The 13,906-nt window shown below is 34.3% G+C and overlaps 1 protein-coding gene across 1 annotated transcript in view; it reads left to right on the forward strand.

The window, feature by feature from the left end:
* Positions 1 to 513: 513 nt before the first annotated feature.
* The window catches only part of LOC120531285, a 45,035-nt gene continuing 31,642 nt past the window's right edge, over positions 514 to 13,906 (forward strand). Inside the window, exons 1-7 of the mRNA XM_039756550.1 lie at positions 514 to 585; positions 4,471 to 4,609; positions 6,066 to 6,211; positions 7,648 to 7,765; positions 9,431 to 9,559; positions 10,748 to 10,974; positions 13,121 to 13,226. Of these exons, the coding sequence (XP_039612484.1) occupies positions 520 to 585; positions 4,471 to 4,609; positions 6,066 to 6,211; positions 7,648 to 7,765; positions 9,431 to 9,559; positions 10,748 to 10,974; positions 13,121 to 13,226 (931 nt within the window). The 5' untranslated portion in view covers positions 514 to 519. The remainder of the gene's footprint in view (positions 586 to 4,470; positions 4,610 to 6,065; positions 6,212 to 7,647; positions 7,766 to 9,430; positions 9,560 to 10,747; positions 10,975 to 13,120; positions 13,227 to 13,906) is intronic.

Below are 13,906 nucleotides of genomic sequence, written 5' to 3' on the forward strand. Positions count from 1 at the left end.
ACCCAGTTTTTTCTTTCAAGTGTATTCGCAAATCAAATGGGGGGTTTGGTATTGAATCCGTTGGTGAAACGAAGGCTAATGTCTGAGAAGGTGGGGAGGTGTTTATTGGTAAAGTTTCCCTTGGTGAAAAGATCGTTAATCTAACAGTTGATATGGGACGTTTATTAAGCAATAATCTGGGACGATCGATAACGAACTAGCGAAATACTCGCGACTCACAGCGACACACTACCGCCCTGAAACAACAGCCACCCGCGACCCAAAAGTCATTTGCGATCCAATAATATATTTTACCTTAATGGTTTAGCACTATATATAAAGAATAAATGTGAAACTGGAGCGTTTTAGCTTAACAATAGACGACAGTTGCGCGGAGCTCCAGGGCCAACTGTCTCGCTACACTATACTCCCACTTGAGGACCGTGGAATGTAAATCGGCGAATAGGGCACGTGGCCTCCTCTCCATGGCAACGGCGTCTGGTGGCACTACAGCGCAAGTACTGCTACCAAACGTCAGCAATGGAGACCGGCGGCGGCGCACTGTTCTGGATTATCACGTCGAAAGAGAGTGTGGAAAACTCGCAGGTACCGGGCCCTTATGTTTGTTCGGGTTAGCTAGGGACAATGGAAAAGGCAATGGTTGGTGCTGGTTTCCAATCCACCCATCTAGTGTGAATTTTGCACTTTCGGCTTATGTGTGAGTGGAGGCTTTTTGCCTCATCCCCAAAGAGATACATGTGTATTTCGGTGGTATATGAATGGCTCCCGGATCAGTATCCTGTTCAGTGCTCTTTACTTGCCTTTTCCCCCCAATGACCCTGACTTTGATTAAAATGATTTGAAAATGTTATGATATTATCTTCAAAATACTGTACATGGATCCTTAGCACACACTTCTTACAAATACTAAAGACCAAGAACAGGAATAAACTCACAGGCAGGAATGAAAACCATTTGATACATGTGTTCCTCAAGGCCGACTTTGACGTAAAATCAGTAGTATGCTTTATAGACGCTCCTTGCAGAACTGTTTCTGACGAGGTATCTTATCTTTCTGGTAAGAAGCACAGCATAAAAATCAAAGGCAACTTTAGTCACTTTAGTGACAAGTGTATGTAAACATGAGCACTATTGACCTGCTGCTGTGTCATTTTATTTTCTCTTTCCCTCACTTGCTCCTAATAACGTTGTTTTTAGGTTAATGGTTCAGCTTTGTAAAACTGAAGCTAGTTTGTCACTTTAGCATTAATACTGAGTAGACCCAGGACTTAAAGTAATTTCCAGTTTTAACTGTATCTCATTCATTTTTGTCTCTATTAAAGATAAATAAGTTAAGGTGAAAATTAGGGATTCTGTATATAAATCAATCATTACCTAGGCCATGTTTTCTGCGAATTTCATTATGAAGATGTATACAGTAAGTGCAAGTAATATTTCAGAATCTCAGACTAAGGAATGAATTATTATTCTTCCAGATACCATAAAACATTTTATAGTTACAAATGTAACATACTATTTTCTGAAAAACATTTTGTCAGAGGTGCATGAACTGTCTTGCAAATATCATCAGAATTACATTGTCTTTAAATGAACATTCTTTTTAATACAATGTATATTGATAACTCATTGATTGTTTAATATTCATAATTAGAAATGCTGTAAATTCAGAAGGAGGTGATTTAATCATCAAAATGCATGGATTATCAATTGTTTACAATATTTCCACATTCAGATGAATTATACCAAAAACAGACAAGCAAAGAAGCATGTGTTGTTTCCACAATACATTTGTTTCCAGATTTGTGTTCTGTTCTTGCTCTGATTTAGTTAACTGCTTTAATTACTCTAATTCATTGGGCACAATTATGTAGGACTACTTCTAAAAACTGCTCCAAAAATAAATATATACTTACTGTATTATCTTTAATACACGACCAAAGAAGAAAATGTATCCATTAATTTCCTAAAGCTACTTATTACAATACTGTGTCACAAGGAGTTGAATCTCTTCCCAGCAGCATTCAGGACAAGAGAGGAAGAAACTATGGGGTAAATGGCATTCTATAGCATTGACCACCATGCACTTGCTGACGAATGCAACCCTTTTAAGTGATATAAGTGAATTACTTTTTTTGTTTTTTCCAAGGCTACTGGGCTGATACTCCATGTAAGGGAGTGCCTCAATGTAGAGTGATAGCTCCTCCAGGTGGAGAGGAGCCCGCTGAGGTGGTTTGGACATGTCAAAAAGATGTCCCCGACTGGCACCCCTTGGAGTCTGCTTCAGGCATGTCCCAATGGGCAGAGACCCTGTGGGAGATCCAGGACACAGTATGTTAAATTGATATGAGAGCCTGTGAGCTAATCAGAGCTCTAAGTACTGTATATAATTTGTAATGCTTTTTTCAGAATTTTGAATGTACATGACAGCCAATTTTGTAGAAAATGCACATAGAATTGAGGCAACATCTTATTGAGTTGTCTTATTTTTGTCAACTGTTTGGAATAATTCCTCATTCACCCAGTTTCCTCCTGGTGTACTGTCTGGGTCACAGAGAACCTGAAAATGAAACAAACTAATGTCACTAAAGTAAACACTCCAGTTTGAGGTGAAGTGAAGTATACAGTAAATGCTGGTGTCTGCAGATAGCTCAGAGTCATACGGCATTTATTAAGCATACATTGGCTTCATTGCTTTGGCTGTCTTTTTTATTATTAATCCCTACATATATGTATGTATATATATATAAACTGCTGAAAAAAATTAAAGGAAAACTTTGAAAACACAATCCTGCTGAATATCTTTACTGATATGGACTAGGTAATGTGTTAGGAACAAAAGGATGCCACATCATTTGATGGAAATGACATTGATCAACCTACAGAGGAAGAGAATGTCCTAAAAAAGCTCTCTTCCCTTTTCCTTCCATTGTCAGGGTGTCCTGGCTTGGGTAAGGGCCCCAGCCATCCGCCATACATACATATATATATATATATTTGTGTGTATATAAGTATATATATCTATATATCTATATATACTAGGGGGCTTTACATCTCTGCCACTCGCATTGTGAAGAGGGGGGCTGAACACATGCTAAGAAGATGTGGTCGCTCCTCCGAAACCCCCTCTTAAACACGTAATACATTTTTTTTTTACCTTCTCTTTGCTCTATCAGCTGTTGGCTTGCTGCTACTGCTGCTGCTGGTGCCGTGCTGCGTGATCTGCATGTTGCACAGCACTTCCAACATTTAAAAGCCTGTACAGCAGCTGTCTGTTTGTCTCACTGCCTTGTCTCGCGGGACGTTAAAGTGTCTCTGAGAAAATCACGTCTCGTTTCCTTCCAAGATTTTTTTTTACAATATTTATATTTATATTATACTGTATATATGCGTATATAGATCCACCTTAATAAAATCCTAAGTGTCCATGTGTCTGTGTGTGTGTCCATCCAATTGCTATGTCTTTGTCATTCCAAAAAATCACACAAAACAAACATTTGTAGTAATAAAATGCTTTACATTTGTCATTTCAATAGATTCCGCATCACAAACATTAAAACACTGCTGTTACGAATCCTATACCAAATGGCATATAACATAGACATATATATGCATTGCATGGTATACCACAAATGTTAACGCTGAGGTCAACATTGATTATTTATTAGATTCCAAGCCATCTTAGATGGGTAGCAGAGCTAATATTCAGACATGGTAGAAATGTCAATTTAACATTTCAGGATATGCACATTTAGATATCCTTGACCCTGATTTGACCACTTTCAGAATGATACCTGTATCATTGTGTGGGTATGCAAGTATGTGGACATGATAATCCCAAAATTAATTACTCAATCCAAATTAAAATTGGTACCATTCTTAGTACTGAAAAATCCTAGAAGTGTATTGATTATGATTAAAATTACTCCATTAGATTTTTAGAATAATTCCAAATGTCTTAAATGACATGCCTTTTTCCTGAACTCACATCACAAAGTGTAAATCTAACATTTTTTAAGTTGAATATCATTCTATACAAAAACATAATTATTTTAATCAAAGTGATTTTCAGTTTTGTAGGGGTAACTACAGGAAATTCTCCAACAATGTCAGCCTCTGAAGCTTTATCTGGCCCAACCATCAGAATCAGTCTCAAAATCATGTTTTTTATTGCATTCTAAAGGAGAAATTATGAGGTGAAAGATACTTTTCTCCATCTGCTGTACCTTTTCCTGTTTTAATATTTGTTCTGTTTATTTTCTGTATTCACTAACATGTGAAGGCAATAAAATGCTGGATTCATATTGTAAAGGAATATAGGTTGCATTGTAAAAGACATTTTTATAAGACTCAGTGTTAAAAAAAATTAATATAGCTTAATTAGTTGTGCATCTTAAATTCATAGGGTGATAAAATATAGGTACAACTGAAACATAAAAACATTTTATTTGATTTTATATCTTCGATCACTAGGAATGGAAAGTATTTACAGCTGAGCTATTCGAAGCTGTCCAACAGCAACTGAATGAAAGTCATGTCAATCTCTTCACTGATCTCACAGAAGCAGAAAAAACACTCTTTTTGGAGAGAGCTGCAAAAACCATTCGAAGAGGTAAATTTTCAGTATGTGGTGAAATGCACTTTTTAAGTTTTTGGAGGATTGTAAAGGTGGAGTGGTGGCTAGAGATCTGCACTGGCAATCGGAAGGTTGCCAGTTCAAATCCCGTAAATGCCAATAGGGACTCTGCTCTGTTGGGCCCTTGAGCAAGGCCCTTAACCTGCAATTGCTAAGTGCTTTGAGTAGTGAGAAAAGCGCTATATAAATGCAAAGAATTAAATTTTAATACAATATGGAAATCTGTAGGATATGGTATTATTTCATGCTGTGTAATTATTAAATTAAAATCGTAAAATAACAAACAAAAACACCTGCCAGCATGACCCTTTTTCAGATTAGTTGGATTAAGAAAATAGACTGGTGGATTTGAATATGAAAAAGCTCCATAACTTTAAAAAGCCATGACTCCAATTACCAAAAAAAAATACACCATATCAACAAATAACTACACCATTCTCTTTATAATAATAGAAGTACATACAAAAAAAATGCAGTTGAGTTCTTTTCTACCATATTTGCCCTCCACCAAAATTAGAGAGTCTAGAACTCAACTTGCGAGCACATCAGAAGTGATTCCAATCTCTAGGATCTTCCTGTCCTTTTTAGTTACAATTTTTTATATTTTAAACACTACAGAATATAGTGCTTTAATTCCAACTGCCTGTTAAAAGTAAATAAATTAGAACTTTCTACTATTAGATAATGATGCCTTGCCTATAATTTCCTTTACATTCATTGGATAAGCATACAAATATCAAGATAATATGAACACATCATCACTAACACATTTACTAAAAGTGGAGTTAATGATTTGCAAACTTCAATAATGTTACTAATAGCTGCTAATTCATATGCAGTAAGTTGTAAATTACTGTACGCACAATTTACTCCAGAAGGGGTACATGGAAAAGATAAAAGTGATATATAATACATGACGATGCTTACAAATACAAGACTTGGAAAGAAAAACTGTAAACCAACCAAATATCTTTGGCAAATATAAGACAAAACAGTTTTCTACCAAGATTTCCAAGACTCAACATTGATAAAACAGCAACTGTATCCAAAGGTTTATTCATTTTAGATACAGTATGTGTGTGTGATTATCATTTCACTTTATTGCTAACTTCATATGTATTTTTATGTAAGGTTTAATTTACTTAATTGTTTGATTCTGAATTTGTCACAAATTATTTTGTAAAAATGTTTTTTTTAATGTTTATGTCTATATGAAATATGTGTTGTGTGGAACTGTGTTGACATTAGTAGGTACCAAAGAACATTTTATATAAAAAAATAAAATCAGCTATATTAGCATAAAATAGTAAAAGTTATAGTTTCTTTTGGTTTCAAATTGTTAAGGTTGAGTTTGTATTAAGACAAGTTGGTGAAAACCGTATGCCAGTTTGTTTGTTATATTTTAAATTAAATATTCAAAATACTTTTCTAGGCAATGCTTATAAAGAAATGATGAGTCTCATCCGCTCCAGCCTAGAGAGTCAGCTCTGTGCATATGTTGGCAAACAGTTAGAAGAGGGCAGCAGTGGCATCTCTTCTAATTCTGTCTACTTTCAAACCCACGTCAGGGAAGGAATGGTAAGGTGATTATTTTTGTCTTTCATTCATTAATATACATAAATTGATCATTTTATTAATACTCACTGAGATACAGAACATTACCCTGTTCAAAACGTGAAAAGGCGGAAAGGTAAAAGTAAAGGAAAATCAGGTTATACCAAAGTGTCTTCTACAGGTTAGAAGAGAAACTACTGAGGTAATACAACCTATAAAGTCTTGAGGCAATGACAAAAATAGTGAGGGGAATGCACAAAAGAAAGCAAGTGTAATGGGTGGGAATTGAGTTGAGTTTTTTTGATTGCAAGAGAAACATGCAAACCATCATACCACTTGCATGATGCTGACTTTCTGTTTGTTGTATTTCTTGCCACTCACTCAAACTATGAGTTGTGGATAACTGTGGAGGCAAGGCAAAAATGTAAATATTAAAAACCTGACTTATGGTGAGAAGTACCAGTGTATCCATTTTCAGGTTTATGTCTAAATAACTAAGAAACAAACAGAGATTGTTCTTTAATGATATAGAGAATTTTGCAGCTATAATTTCCCTAAGTGTATTTGTTCATGGACAGTATCATGATCTACATAATTAAAAGTGCTGTTGTTAAACCTTTACATCTCATTTGTCAAGCTGATGTACGGATTTCATTTAATCTATTTGTTGGGAAATTTATATTGTTATATTGTAGTGTTACTTTTGGGCTCAGGAAACTGTAGTTAAGCCTTTACTATAGGTTATTAGGCTAAACAGCTACAAACGTATTGGTAATATGCTCATAATATCTCTTAGTCTGAAGTGCCTGTCGTGTTACTCTGTGTACTGTTAGCCAACATTAGCCTCCAAAGCTTCTCACAGATAGAAGGATACACAGACTACTCAGTTCAGAATACCTTTTGATGCTGTAAAACATGACTGAATGAGTTTTATAACAGTGGCTTGTAGATTTCATAATAAAGTTTGATTGCTTCCAGGGATTGTCCCTTTTCATTTAATTGCATATTTTACAAGTTAGTATTAGAGAAAACTGAAAAAAGATTAAATGAGATTTCTTCTGCTTGGATTTTAAGGGAAAACCAAAGACCTTTATTTTGATTGTTTTCTCATTCGCAGAGATTGTGAATTTTGTTAATTTGTCTAAATCTAAAATAAAACATTTTCTTTTTTTCTTTCTCATTCATGAAAGTATAGCTAAACTTGTAAAGTATGAAATTTGTATCTAATTCACTAATTTAATAAATCTCCAAACTGCCAAACAATCAATTTTAATTTGTGATATAAGCTCTATTGTTTTCTAAGTTGGACTGGTTTGTCTGGTATTTGATTGCCTAGTACAACAATTTTACTTAATACATCATAAATTTATGAACCTCTGTGGAATCTACTTCACTATCTAAATACTGCTTTAGTAAAACTGTGTTGTCCTGCTGTATTTTTCTTTTTCTTTCACTTCTAGATTTATCTTCTGCAAAAGTGGCCTGATATGAAAAATAAGTTGCATATCATGTTCAACCACCCTCTTCCATCAGAAATCCGAAGGACTGTCTGGAAACTGTTTTTGACAAACACAAAAAGTAAGATGTAATATAATGTCACTTTTATGTTGTGCAGTTTTACTATGTGTGTTGCTTTTTAATTTGGCACTTAACTTTTTGAACAAAGCAGGCTGTGGACAGTTTATTACTGTAATGAAATTAATCTGTTGACTTATCTTACTAACAGCACAACAGCAGTATTAATAGTTTAGCTCAAGAAATTTCATACATTAGTGAAGCAGAAGCCTATATCAAATAGAAACAACAACACCTGGTTTAAAAGCCATTACCTACATTATGACAGTTAAGCCTGGTTGTCCATCCTGTTTCATCTTCCCCCATCTATGGTCTTGAGACCTTTTCTCTGTTACATTTCATTCATTACCGCTTATATTCTCCCACCTCTGCTAGAGCACACCTTTTCACCCACTCGTTCACCTAATTCTTCTGCACATGATCAGCCCATAGCCTATTTCTCCTCACCACACTATGTATTTCATCAAAGTTATTCTATCTTCTTAACTTTTCAGTCATCCTCTTCACCCTCACATAATCCTTACACATCTAACTGAACAATTTCATCTCAGTCCTATGTGACTTTCATGCTCCATGTCTCATGTCTCACATTACCTCCCTTTCTAAAGGGGTAAGTTTAAAACTCATATTCCAAAACAAACAATTCTTGGAATTTTTCACATGCACATCATAAACACAGCTGCTGATCAATGCATTTGCATAAGAATGTACTCATGTAAGAGATGTAAACAACTGAGTGAGAAATAAAGCATGCAATGGTTTTACTATATAATTCTGTCAGCTTTTTTTGAAACAATACAAAGGAATTAATTACATTACATTACAAGTAATGTTATAGAGCATACACTAATAGTGGGTCTACTGTTCATTTTTTGTAAATATTTTATTTAGAAAATGTATTCTTTAATCTACACTTTAAATGCCTGAGGGGAAAGGATTGGAAGTTTTATGCTCTAGATTAATTTTTGGAACCTTTACCCTTCTTTGTGAAGCTTTTATATTGCCAATGTATTTTAATTGTTTTTCCAATGTCAACTCGCTATTCTAAATGCTACAGTCAGAGATTGTGTGTGGTCACTTAACATTTTCAGTTGCCCATGTTTGCTGATCAGTTGGCCCAGTTTAGGCCCCCTACCTGCTATTAAGCCTAAACAGTTTGATTTGTTCACATCGATTTTAAACAAAAATATTAACACACCCTGTAAGGAGAACACAAATAGGCTTAAATTACATAGTTATTAGGTTTGTATTCAAATCAATTTACCAAAACACGGCCTAATTATGTCTACCAGTTTTTTAGTATATATTCACCTTAGGCCAAAAAGGCTAACTTTAATGCATATGTCTGCTTGTCTGGAGAAAAAGGCAGCCTATAATCAATGAGTCTGTTGACCTTGCAGTTGATAAATGCCGTCAGTAGACCATCTGCAGTGCCACCATTTATAATAGTGATCATCTAGTCAGAAGAGGTCAAATAGTAACTTGCTGCCTGGTTACCACAACCATTATAGCAGTTATGAGCTACTTTGTGTTTTGGATTGACTTGAGAAGAAATTCTCATCTGATATTCTGTTTTCTGTAGTTATTATCATAATTAATGTTTGCCACTACAAATACTTATGCTATGCAAAATGAATTTAACATAGATTCCGTAAAATTTGTTCATAGCACGAATGGAATACTTAACAAGAGTGTCAGCAAACAAAGCCAAGTCTGTTATTGAACGGGATATTGCCACAAAGTGCAAGGCTTTGCTTACCTCTGAAGAAACGTTGCGGCCTCTAAATGATATCCAACGTAAGTATACTAGTAATAAAAGTATTAATCCACCAAGACTGTTTAAAATATAGTTCAGAATTTACAAAATATGTTGGTTGGTCAACGAAATAACAAAGGTAGTTTTTTCACACTTGGTTAGTTTACAATACTACTTATTCACTTTTCTCATTCAACATTAGGCCTGTAAGGCATTTGACTTTGTTCACATTCATCCATATTCACCATAGCACAGGCTTACTGCTGTAAATGAATCTAAGGAAAATGTTTTGTATTTTCTATATTCTTTTTTGAGTTCTTATGAGAGACAAAAGAACAGCATGTTGATCAGCATATTTAAAAAAATCATCATACATTTTCTCTTTGTAATTTGGTTTGGCACATATCCAATTGGCCAGTGTCTGTAGTCCTTTAATATGGATGGATAGAAATATCTCCTGTTTATTTCTATTTCTCAATCAGTCTCAATTAGCAATGCTGATTTAAATATTTCAGACACTTTAACCTCAAAAAACACCAATTATAATAAAGAAAGAAAGTACATGAGTGGAAGAAATTTGTTTTGAAACAGTAGCTCACTAAAAGGGCTAGCCACATATTGATCAATAACTTGACCACCTGATTCAAACTTTAAAAAGATGTAGGAATAGCTGCTTATTGTAATCAGGCTTCAATAGTGCCAATTTACTAATGATACATGATGTAGAAAAACAAAAAAAAAAACTTTGTAAGGGGAGCTGTATATTTAAAGCAGGGGTCTAAGCTGTCAACTGTCATGTCTGGCTCTCCAAAAGACTTCCATAATTCCATAATTGAGCAATGTAACAGCATCAATCTAGTTTACACAAAGAGATAAACATTTGAATCCATATAAACCATTAACTACAGCTATGGTGAAGGTTGTGACCAGGACAGTGCTGCCACTACAGCACAGACAGACAGGCTCTGCTGAATCCAAGTCATCGGAATCCATATCATCTAGATTTTATATTATTATTCCTCTTCTGAAAAGTCACTCTTTTTTCAGATTTATTTGATTATTATTAATATTATTCTTAATTCTGCAAAGAAAGTGTTTTTGAAACATTTCTATGTAATTACAGTATTTGAGCTCACTTATTTGATGCAATCAGTTTAAAATATTTCTGTAAAGACTTTTTCCTATTACTTATTTTTTATCAATTCTATAAACTTGTGCTCTTCCCATAGTTGCAGTAACCGTCATGAAAAATGTATTATCATACTACCATCGACTACAACATATGAAGCAAAGCCTTACTGATGCAGAATATTTTCTATTGATACCACTGATTCAGGCTGCTATTGATGGGATCAGCCCAAGTACCTCAGCAGAGGCTGTTACCACTGCTTTGGTCGAGGCTTATATAACATTTTTGGAATCAAGACCAAAGTACATGCAATCTGTCAGCCAAGAGGTGAGTTATTGTGTATCTTAAAAGCAGGACCCTTTCATTTCCTGGAAGAACATTTTAGTTATAATAATCTGGGAAGGAAGTTACTTTTTTTTCCAGTACTAACGTGTGAAGTCCTGGTCCATACAGAAGTGTGTTTTGAGCCTTGTCTCTAGATGCTTTCTTTTTTATTTTGTTTAAAGAATGTAGCACATTAATAAATACAGAATAATGTCACCTACGTTTTGTTTCCAACATCATACAAAAGTACAATATTGAACAGAAAGACAAAAAAGAAAACAAAATGATGCACTACCAAGTTTTAGTAAATCTGAATTCATTCCCTTATACACTTTCTACAGTCCATCAGAGCAACTGCCTGCTTTCAGCTTGCCAATACAACTACTCAGTATTAGTGGTTTTGACAAAATAAAACATAAACAATCAAAAGATTATTTACAATTGTTAAGTGAGACAACTAGTGGAATCTACTGCTTCTTTTGTCCTATTTTAAATTGGCTCCTTACTGGATGGTAGTTATTAGCTGGGTACCATATGCATATTCAGCCTGTGACTCAGTCATTTTCATGAATATGGATGTGACAGGATTTATATGAGTAAATACACTTGCATTACATTTTCTGTATTGTAGAGTGTGCTTTATAAACAAAGACTCAAATAGCATGTTAGTATTCTGCTTTTCGTTAAGTTAGGAATATTTAATGAGGCTGATCATGAGAAAAGATGAGGTCAGGACATTGTGTACATAGACAACAAAGACAAAACATTGAGCAAAAATCAAATTCGAAAATTCAAAGATCAAAGCCATAACCAGAATCACACAAACAGAATTCGAATCTTTAGCACAAAGGCATGTAAGGGGTTTATCTGTGGACTCAAAATGTTGAATTAGGCAATCTTTTAACCTGCCACTATTTTCGTTTTCAGGTTATGATGAGCACCACTCATCAAGTGTAAAGGTGTCCCTCACAACAGGAAGACAAAATGGTAACAACCATGATAAATTAAATGGCGGCAGAAATGGTTGAAAATAAAATTACAAAATCTAATATTCACAGAAGCTTAATTCTAATAAGAAAAATTGAGTCTTTGAAATAAATAAACCTAGAAAAGAATTTCTTTTGATGGAAATTCACTTCGAAAAAGGAGCAAAAATTATCAAAACAAGTATCCCATAACAATAAGAATAATAAAATGAAACAGAAAACACTTTAATCAGTAGTATCATATAATTTGTAAGGCTTATCAGACATATGTCTTACATTATCCCTTACACACTAAGATAGCAACAAAGTGTTTCTCATCTTCAAATATAAAAATAAAGTAAAAGCCTGGATTGCATTGAAAAAATCTGCAAAGAAATGTAAAGGTAATGGAGAAAACCTTTAGAAGACTGCTTGAAAACACATTGTAGAAAACATTTTGAGACAACTATTATGATGTCCTTATGTAATTAGTCATGGCATTTCTTTCTAGTGGGAAGCAGGTAGAAAAGCCAAAGGATAACATACATGTGAAGCTTATCACTCAGAATATGGTTTCTCCACAGGAGTGTTTTTATCACCACTACATTACACAAATAGCATAATTTCAAAGGTAGACTCAAAGGAATAATCAAGTTTGCAAATAACATCAAAGTTTGGGTTCTCATCACAAGGTAAGGCAGGACTGGGGTAAATGAACTAATTAAATAGTATAGTCTAAGTATCTTGGAATTAAAAGAAAATCAAAAGAAAACAGAAGAATTTATTGTGGATTTAAACCAAGCCAAAATATTTCATCATCAATGGGTTGCAGAGTTTCATTTTCATGGATATTATTATTTCAAGCTCTATAACATTGGAGGTTAACATATTTGTTAACGCCAAGAAAGCTGACTTGAAGTTGTTGCTTCTGAGGTACTTAAAGATATCCAGGTTCTTCAGGGCCATAACTGAGCGTAGCCTTCTCTTTTGTATGAACATACCCTGAATATTTTAATAGTAGACAAAAACATAAAATTGATCAAATTTCCCTCTCACACCTTGAGACTTACATAATGTAATGTCATTCTACCTCAAAAACTAAGAAATCCGGTCAAGCTAGAAAGTGGAAGATAATGTTATACAAAAAAGGATGTCTACTAATGGAAGTCTTTTCCTGCTTGTAGACACCTGACAGCTATTTCAGTGAAATCTTTGAAGAAGTGTGTCAGATATTGGAAAACAATGAGAGGGAACTGACAGATGTTTTTCAAAAAATATTTGCACAACAAGGTAGGTAGCTGAAAAACTGCAATGGCAGTGCAATAAAGACAACAATGAGTCTGTGTATGTTCCAGTATGTTTGTAAGAAGGTTGCTAACAAATTGAGTACTATACAAATTCATCAATACTATTTTCTTCTTTGTTTGTAATAATATTTTTAAAATGCTTTCCCTGTCCAGGGCTTTTGGCACTGACTCTTTACAACCCTGTAAATGGATTAAGTGAGTTTACCCTGTTTTCAGCGCACTCACTCAAACATATCAACAGTGGATGGGTTCTTGCTTACAAAACATGAGCTTGGTCACTTTATTAGATAATGAATCTGTAAACACTCATTACAAGCCTAGTCAGTCTAATTATTTTAAGTGGTATAGAAGAAGTGAAAATGCATATCGTTTATTGTAGTATAATAAAGTATATCTACATTTGGTTTTTCCACATGTCTGAAAGTGTTTTTGCTTTAGTATAGAAACAAAGAAAATACCTGAAGAGGACACAGGTATGGGTTGCAAAATACCATTATGCAACCCTTCACTGTTCCATTAAAGTATATTTCAGTGCTCTGAACCTGCACTCAGTGAAGAGTGCAATACAGAAAAAGAATCAAACTGAATTGAAAGTACTTGCAAATTTTTCAGGTTAGATACATATCTGGTAAAACTTAACTCTTTCTAGTTTAAAAGTTCTTG

This window comes from Polypterus senegalus, chromosome 6 (genome assembly GCF_016835505.1).
Source record: "Polypterus senegalus isolate Bchr_013 chromosome 6, ASM1683550v1, whole genome shotgun sequence".
NCBI lineage: Eukaryota > Metazoa > Chordata > Cladistia > Polypteriformes > Polypteridae > Polypterus > Polypterus senegalus.